Source organism: Petaurus breviceps, unplaced genomic scaffold (genome assembly GCF_028583685.1).
Source record: "Petaurus breviceps papuanus isolate PSGF00001 unplaced genomic scaffold, PetGlider_PUasm1.0 90865, whole genome shotgun sequence".
Lineage (NCBI taxonomy): Eukaryota > Metazoa > Chordata > Mammalia > Diprotodontia > Petauridae > Petaurus > Petaurus breviceps.
The window spans coordinates 1,694,190-1,703,090 of NW_027187367.1; the positions used below are offsets into that span (position 1 = coordinate 1,694,190).

The 8,901-nt window shown below is 40.5% G+C and overlaps 1 protein-coding gene and 1 pseudogene across 1 annotated transcript; both read right to left on the reverse strand.

The window, feature by feature from the left end:
- On the reverse strand, nt 1–4,560 carry LOC138150197 (hereditary hemochromatosis protein homolog; annotated as a pseudogene).
- Nucleotides 4,561–6,232: 1,672 nt separating this feature from the next.
- On the reverse strand, nt 6,233–8,139 carry LOC138149903 (histone H3). Its single transcript, XM_069073108.1, has one exon. The coding sequence runs from the start codon at nt 7,811–7,813 to the stop codon at nt 7,403–7,405; it is 411 nt and encodes a 136-aa protein (XP_068929209.1). The 5' UTR covers nt 7,814–8,139; the 3' UTR covers nt 6,233–7,402.
- Between the last annotated feature and the right edge of the window lie 762 nt (nt 8,140–8,901).

Here is an 8,901-nt window from a genome sequence, read left to right on the forward strand (position 1 = left end):
TCAGTCAGGATATAGTTCTTGACCAATCCTCCTGTGGACATAAGAAGCCTTGGGAGGAGGGATAGGAAAAATGAGTTATAGTTAATTCTTCCCTTAATTTTAAACCTCATTTTCCTGTTTTCGGTTATTCAGCCCCAAAGACCATCTTCACATGCCATTTCTGTTGGAAACATGTTTTTCTTCTCTTTCCTGGCAAAAGCCCATGGAAAGCTAGGAGGGATGATGTTGAAGTGGTATATGGCTCCACCCAGACTCAGCTCCAGGGACAAGTAAGGAATAAGCTGCTTAGGCCAAAGGGTAAGGAGTTTCAGCAAGTAGTGAAATGATCAATTGAAGAAGTATTTATTAAGCCCTTACTTTGCGTAAAGTATGTGCTGAGTGCCAGGGACAGAAAAAGTAATCCCTATTTTTTTTTTTTTTGGCAATTGGGGTTAAAGTAACTTGCCCAAGGTTACAGGGCCAGGTGTGTGTGTGTGTGTGTGTGTGTGTGTGTGTGTGTGTGTGTGTGTGTGTGTTGTGTCTGAGGCCAGAATCGAACCCAGGTCCTCCCAACTCCAGGGCTGGCATTCTACTCACCACACCACCTAATCACCCCTATAGTCCCTATTCTTGAAGAGCTCACATTCTAAGTAGAATGAGACATATTGGAGGTTTTAGCTGCAAGTTTGATGGAAAGTTCCTATGGTCTTTAGGGTGTAGGAGCAAAGCTGGTAGTAATGCATCTTATTTAATGACATTTTCATTGATAAAACCATGCCCATTTCTGATGTTGAACCATTTAACAACACCAAGTAAGTCAGTGTGTCCTAGGGGCTACTATAATCAGCTAGGCAAAAAATAACTTTCCTTTTTTGTACTTGATACCTTCCTCTTCTTCCATATGATGACAACTGTAGTGGTAATGATAATGCTAACAATAATGCCACTGGTTATCCCAGTAGCCAGGGTGACAGACAGTGGATGATGTTCTGAAGGAGGATTGGGAGGTTAGGGACCCATTCCACCAGCCCCAGCTCCCCTCCCTCCTCCCCACCCATCAAAGCATAATTCCCAGAATTCTTCTTGGTCCTATATAACCCAGACACATAACTTCTTTTTCCCCACATTGAAAGATTCCCTTTTCCCTGTGTTCTTTATTCTGGTCCAAATCCCAGGTCATAATGAGGGGCTGGTCTGGTCCTGGGTGCTCTACTCTTGGCAGGCATATCTCTGTTCTTCTCCTGGGGTAACATCCACAGCTATCCAGATCTGGAACATTCCATTACTGCTGGGATGGATGTACCCAAGCTCCATTTCATGGTTCAGTTGCTTCCCATCCCATAACCTCAGTGTGATGTTCACTGGGAAGAAGTTGTGAGCTTGGCATCTTAGAGGAATAACATCTACATGAGTGATATGTCGGTGATATGAAAGTGTAGGTAAAAGGAAAAGGGAAGGAGTCTTTCTCAAGGCTCTTTCTCTTCAGAAAACAATATAAGGAAATAACATACAAGAAAGAACAAAAGACTTTAGCTTTTTATTAGCCCTAAGAGGGACAGAACCCCAGAAAATAAAATGCCAAGACAGGACTTGGGGTTCAGCTGTAAGTTTTCTCATTCTTCCACCTCCAGGCCTTCCTCTTAAGTTTTGCATAGGAAAAGGAGATTTGGGAAATTTAAGATGGAAAGTCCTAGACTTTTTATACTGAAAAAAAAAGTGGAAGAGGACAAACTGAGTTCCTCTTTTCTGCTTCTGTCCTCTCTTAATGAGGTTTTTCCATCTTAAAGTGCTGTTTTAGCTCACCATTATTATTAAGACATTTATTTTGATAAATAATTACATTAGTTTTACATTAGTGATTATGTGAATATTCACTTTTCCTTGTCACCAAGCAAGGGGATCCCTTTGCAACATTGATACCCAGTGTGAATGTGCAATTCTATTTTTGGCACATGGTATCTGTTTGTGATGTTCACCCAAAGAAAAAACCTATAAGTTTAATGAAATTTGCCCCATGATCTTATCAGTCCTGTTAGGCATTTCCAAGGGAGGTTGAAACTATCAGTTCACCTCATCCCAGTGACTAGGATCATAGAGAGAGAGAGCCATCAAGTACACAAATATCTTAACCTTAACAGTGGAACATACATACCTACATATATACATATGTATGGAGGGAGGGAAGGAGGGGGGAGAGAGAGAGAGAGAGAGTGTTGGGAGTCAACGCCTTTAGGCTGGGTGTCCCTTTTTTCCGTGAGAAAACCACACCCCCGAGTACCATGTTTCGTGTTCCTTATATTTCTTATATTGTTTTCTGAATTGTGGAAGAGTAGGTTACTTGTCTGCTCCATTTCATAATTAATTGTAAGTTCTACCCTTCTTGGTCTCCTAGAAGATGGAAGTTTCAAAAACAACTGGAGCTTAGCAATAAGGCTTGTGGTTCAGTTACTGGCATATTTTTAAAAAAGAAAAGATAAAAAGATAAAAACATTATATACTCTATTCTGGACATATGGTTATAACTTGTAAGTAGGACACAAACTGTCCCTGATCCAGAAATGCTACAAGTCTCAGTTCTTCCATTAATTCATGTGATCTGGGCAAGATACTTTAGTTTTCTTGTCCTGTTTTCCCATCTCTAAATTGCATTATATGTTCTTTAAGGTCCCTTCTGGCTCTCATGTTCCATGATTCTCCCTCTCCATTGTCTACTCTTCCCCATCTGGGATAGCAATCTCTAGAGCAGAGCTCCAGAGACCTTCCCTTATCCCCCTGTCCTGAGGGGTCCTAATCAGTATGTGAATGAATACAAATTCACCTAAATTACTATATCTAGCCAGCCCTAGACCATACTTTGTATCCATTTCAACCATCCATGTTGGTGCAGAGCGACCAATCTCCACCTCTTCCTTTGGGAACAGTAATCAAATGAACATTATCATTGCTTCTGTAAAGGGAGTGGCAGTTGCCTTTCCCATAGTTTCACTTAGCATCTCTGTATCTCTCCAGAACAAAATTTCCTTCTCCCTATTTAAGCTCCTTGAGGGCAGGTTGATTTTTATATCCCCAGGCCTAACATAGGGCCTGATGCATCATAGGACTTAATAAATGCTTATTCATTCATTCTATATACAGTAACTGGGAGTCCTTCCTGTTGTGACTATTTCAGAATAGAAGCACTAATCACTATGACTGTTGATTGAGAGATGTAAACTGCACCTTTTCCTGATATCCTAGTCCCAGATCCACCTGCTCTGGTTCCAAATTGGTACTGAGTGTACCGAAAAGGAAAAGTTATGCTATTGTAAAACACTTCAAATACTTACCCTGACCTTAGCTGTGATTGTCCATTATGATCCAAAGATCGATAATGAGCATCTGATTCCATTCCTTCAGGCTTTGAGTAAGTCTCACCCAAAGCTCATTTATTTATTCCTTTTGTATCCATGGGCCCCGGGGTTTTGCCTTTTGGTTTTCATGATCATGGTACACAAATAACTGCTCATCCACATAGCCAAGGGCCACAAATGAAGGGAGTTCCAAGTCAGGATGTGATGCTCCCATGAAGAGAAAGTGGAGAATGAGACCCTGGAGATGCCAAAAGACAGGCACTTAGTAGCAGAGATGGAATTTAATAGCTCTGAATCAGCTGCTCTTCAGATCCTTTAACCAGTGGGAAACCCTCATATAAATGTCATCTATTAGTAGGTGGAATCCATTGGGACAAAGATTGAGACAATGACCTCTTTGTGGAAACCATTAAATTCTAGTTGGAGGATAAAGAAGATGAAACTAAGGAAAGAAAGAGGACAGTATACCTGGAATCCCTGTTACAACTCTTCCAAAATATTGTGTGTCCTTGGACCCTTAACATCTCTGGGTCTCACTTTTCCTTATCTATTAAAAGAGGGACTAGGGGGTCGGCTAGGTGGCTCAGCGAGTAAGAGCACCGGCTCCAGTGTCAGGATGACCTGGATCAAATTCTGGCTCAGATACTCAGCACCACACCCAGAAACAACTGGCCATGTAATCTTGAGCAAGTTACTTAACCCCTATTGCTTTAAAAAAAAAAAAAAAGAGGGGCTAGGATAAATTGCCTGTAAAGTCCAATCTAACTCCAAATCTGATCCTATGATTATACACACACACACACACACACACATATGTATATATATAATCTCATAGTTTTTTTTCCTTTTTCAGGATCAAATAAGATATTTGAAAGCACTATGCAGATTTAACTTAAAATTATTAATACTAAAATAATAAGGACAGTACTAGGAGGACACAGTTGAGAAGGAAGCTGATGATCCAGTGAGTAAAGAACAGGAGAAAATCCAAACAAGGAAGGAAACTTTGAAGGAAGGCAAGAGCTCTTTCTCCTAATTCCTGTTCTGTAGATCAAGAGGTGGGGGTGAGGATGAGGATGGAGGTAGGACTGAGCCACTTCTTCATTCCTGTCTTTTTCCCACTGACCCACCCCAAGTACTGACCACTCCCCTTAGACTCATGAGATGATCCCTCCCATTGGACCACCACCCTTAGGAGGAGGAGAAGAGCCAGTTGAGGTAGTGTCCTCATTGTAACCCTGAACCTGCCCAGTATTTCCAAGTCACAGAATGCTCGTCTTTTTGCTTTTCCTGTTTCTGATGGCTCCCAAATACGAGTTTACAGAGCTTAATCTGAGAGGCCTAAGGTGTTTTATCCCTGGAGGAGGAGGACATTCCTTTTCAGAATGTTCTCCACCCCACATTTTGTTGAAATGGTCTGTACACTGAAGAGGATGAACTCTTGTTCTGCCTGGAGAGGAAAACACAGGAACCATGTCACATGCTATTGAACTTTGCCTAGTTCATCTTTGTGACCCCAGTACTCATTTCTAAAGGCATTGACCCAAGCCTAGAACAAACACACACAGCCTGAATGAATACAAGTTAACTGAGCAAATGGTCAGCAGAAAGCTGACATCTTTTAACTTCTGCAATTTGATAGGGAAAACATAGTGTGGGGTAAGACAAGGCAAACATCCTCAGGCAAGACAAAAGAACCAGGACAGCAGGTTTAGGGGGCTCCAGAATTAATTAATTCACTCATTCATTCATTCAGCAAATATTCATTGATTGCCTACTCTTTAGGTCATATTTTGAACATCTGTAAAATAAAGGAATTTGGTAGGTGATTTCTATATTTCCTTCCAGTTCCAATATTAATAAATGCTAGGATTTAGATCTGAGAGATACTTTAAAGATTATCTATCTCAGGAGTTCTTAATCTAGGGTCCATGGTCCATGGATTAAATTTCAGGGACTACTGTCAACTGGGTTGAGGGAAAAAGGTGACATCTTTATTTTCACTAACCTCCACTGAAATTGAACATTTCCTTCGATTTTGAATGTAGTTAGCAAAACATTATGCTATGAAGTAGTACACAAAATTTTATAAAACTGCTAAACAGCAACAACAAAAAAAAGTTAAGAACCCCTGATCTTAATTTAACCCCTTCATTTTTTTTTCAGATGAGGAAACAGTTTAGAGAGATGGAATTTTGCCTAAGGTCTATTGAATAGCCAAAATTTCTACTAGAATAAATTTAGTTGGGGAGTGGGGTGGGCTTGTAAGGTGCCTCAAAGGACAGTCTATGGTTGTAATCTTGCTTGCATATGGCAGCCTGATCCCTACAGAGTTCTGGTGGGGAGGCAAGAGACTGAAATCCAATGGCAATAGACTCCAGAGAGTACTAATATGGAATACCCTATTAAACAGCCACCTAATTAAGAATTTTACCATATTATGGGTGATTGTTAGTTTTTATCAGAAGCAAAAGCTTAACTTTAATATGACCAAGTATATTCCAAAATCTGGGGCCAGAACTGATTACAGATGACACACACGCACACACACACCTCCTCTGTTGAATGAAGTTACAACTATTATATGTAACCTCTTTTTTTGATTTAAACAGGAACCTTGCTTGAATAAAGGTGATCATCAAATCCTCTGGAAGGGACATCCAAGACTAATTTAATCTCTTTGTTTTATAGATGAAGAAACTGAAGTTTATGAAGGTCAAATGACTTGGCCAAAGTCCCACAGGTAGCAAGGAGAGGCAGCGTTTGAACCTACATCCTCTGATCCATTGTTCCTTCCACTATATATCATGTTATGCTCCCATACCTTTAGATCTAGAGATTCCACTGTTAGTCATATATGTCTCCTTGTCATATACTAAAAGAAGTCCCACATAAACCAAGACACTCATAATAAAACCATTTATGGTAGCAAAAGAATTGGAAACAAAGTTGATACCCATTAATTGTTCAGTCATGTCTCACTTTTGGGGTTTTCTTGGCAAAGATACTGGAGAGGTTTGCCATTTCCTTCTCCAGTTCATTTTACAGATGAGAAAACAGGCAAACAGGGTTAAAGTGACTTGCCCAGGGTCATGCAGCTAGTAAATGTCTAAGTTCAAATTTGACTGAGGTTGCCAGGTCTCCTGGCCCAGTACTTTATCCATTGTGCCACCTAGCTACCCCATTTACTAAGGTGACTCATTAAAATGTTAAAATACTTGAATACGATAGGCTAAATTATTTTGTTAACCCTTTCAACCCTAATAACCCTTTTAGATCCATAATCAATTAGATATATTAGTTACAGAAAAGTTAACCAGGTCAAATAATTTTGTTACTATATCTGCTGAGAATGGAACTTTTCATATACACAAGGAATGCCATATAGGATTTAGAACTCGAAAGCACTTTAAGACTTCTAGTTCAATCCTCTCATTTTATAGGTGAGGAAACAGCTGCAGGGGAAGATTAGCACAAAATTAGGTAATAAGTAAATTAGAAAGTAAGTTGTATTTGGAATTAAGACACTGGGTACCTCTGGACTCATCTCTTTACATTCAAAGGAAGTAATGTCAATTGAGTTTAGCTGTAGCCTAAATTGAGGACAATCATCTTGGGGGGTCAAAAGTCTGATTTGGATCCAATTCACCCCAAGTGGGCAGACATAAATTAATGTATTTAAAGAGATTGTGGTTACAAAGACATGAAGCTAGTTTATAAGTAACTGAGAATCCTGAAAACAAAGGCTTTGTCAGTCAGTAACACCCGTCTGGAATGACCGTTGGACCTTCCCTCCTCCCCTCCCCCTTCACCCTTAGTGAATAAGGGAAAGAAACTTTTCTGGATAGCTGAGGAGCCTTGTTTGAACTGCAAAGCCAACCAATCTACGAACGACCTTTTAAAATTGCCTAATCAGTCATTACTTTTGAGCCAGTCTGTGACTAAGTAACCCAGAAAACAGGAAATAAGGAAGTTACACTCCCCTAAAAATCAGCATGGCAAAGAGCGCTACAGTTATTTAGGTAAACTGGGTGGCTCTGAAAAGAGCCTTTGGGTACAGTACCACCAACAATCTAAGCCCTCTCCCCGCGGATGCGGCGAGCCAGCTGGATGTCCTTGGGCATGATGGTCACTCGCTTGGCATGGATGGCGCAGAGGTTGGTGTCCTCAAATAGCCCCACGAGGTATGCTTCACTCGCCTCCTGCAGAGCCATCACGGCCGAGCTCTGGAAGCGCAGGTCAGTCTTGAAGTCCTGCGCGATCTCACGCACCAGCCGCTGGAAGGGCAGCTTGCGGATCAGCAGCTCCGTGGACTTCTGGTAGCGGCGGATCTCCCGCAGGGCCACGGTGCCGGGCCGATAGCGGTGAGGCTTCTTCACGCCGCCAGTCGCCGGCGCGCTCTTGCGGGCAGCCTTAGTAGCGAGCTGCTTACGGGGCGCCTTACCGCCAGTTGACTTCCGCGCGGTTTGCTTAGTACGAGCCATTACAATTAAACAAGAAAAAGCCTATCCACTAAGGCGGGAAGAAAAAGAGAATACTGCTTCATTTATAGACAAAAACCCCTTCTGATTGGTCCAGAGCATATTCAAAAAAAATCCCTCACTGAGATCTGATTGGCCTATCATTAAGTTTGAAACTAAAGGCGCCAACCGCTTTCATCTTTATTCCCCCTTTTGTTCCTTCCGCAAATGGGAGTTTCTGAAATGCTGACAAAATTCCTTTGGTACTAAATCATAGTGTAGTTGGACAGATCTTATTTTAAACGCTATTTGTCGTTTCCTGTAACTAGATAAAAGATATATTTCTTTTAGAAAAAATATCTAGTTATTTTAGACTGTTGTGTCTCTGTAACCAAATTTCTCATTCTTTCTATTTTTCTCCTTTCTAGTTCATTTCAGTTAATCAGTCTTTATCACTCACCTACTATGTTCCAGATGCTGTGAGATAGGAATACAAAGAAACAATCTCTATTCTAAGAAGTTTACATACTAAACTAATTTATAGGAATCTTATGAGGTTTTAAAATTTTCATTAGTTGATTCATTCCTAATTTGGTAGACATAACTCAGCAGCAAGGGACACTGAAATCCTTGTAAGTGTAACATTTGATTATGATCTGGTAGGGTTTCAAGAGTTTGTGTAGTTCTCCTAGTATCCTGTGAAAAGATGCTTATCTGCAAGAATTTTCCCTTAGAATGGCTGCCATATAGCATTTTCTTTGCAACACTTATAGTAGTTTCTTGAGAAAGTAGACTTTTATCATACTATGTGTGTAATCTCTACTTTGAATGGACTGGAGTAGTCTCACTATTTGTAACCTCAGCACACCTATTCACTTATAGTAAGCCCTTGATAAATGCCTTTCATCCATCCATCCATCCATCCATCCATCCATCCATTCATACCTATTTTATTAAAAGTGGATCCTCAGTCCTGAAGTGTAGCAAGTGTAAAAAGGTGTAGTTGAATTCAGATCACTAAGTAGAGAACTTCATACACTATACTTCAAAGCTTTCATTTAAATGACTTGTGCTTAAGAGAAAAGAAAAGGAACAATAAATTAACATCAGAC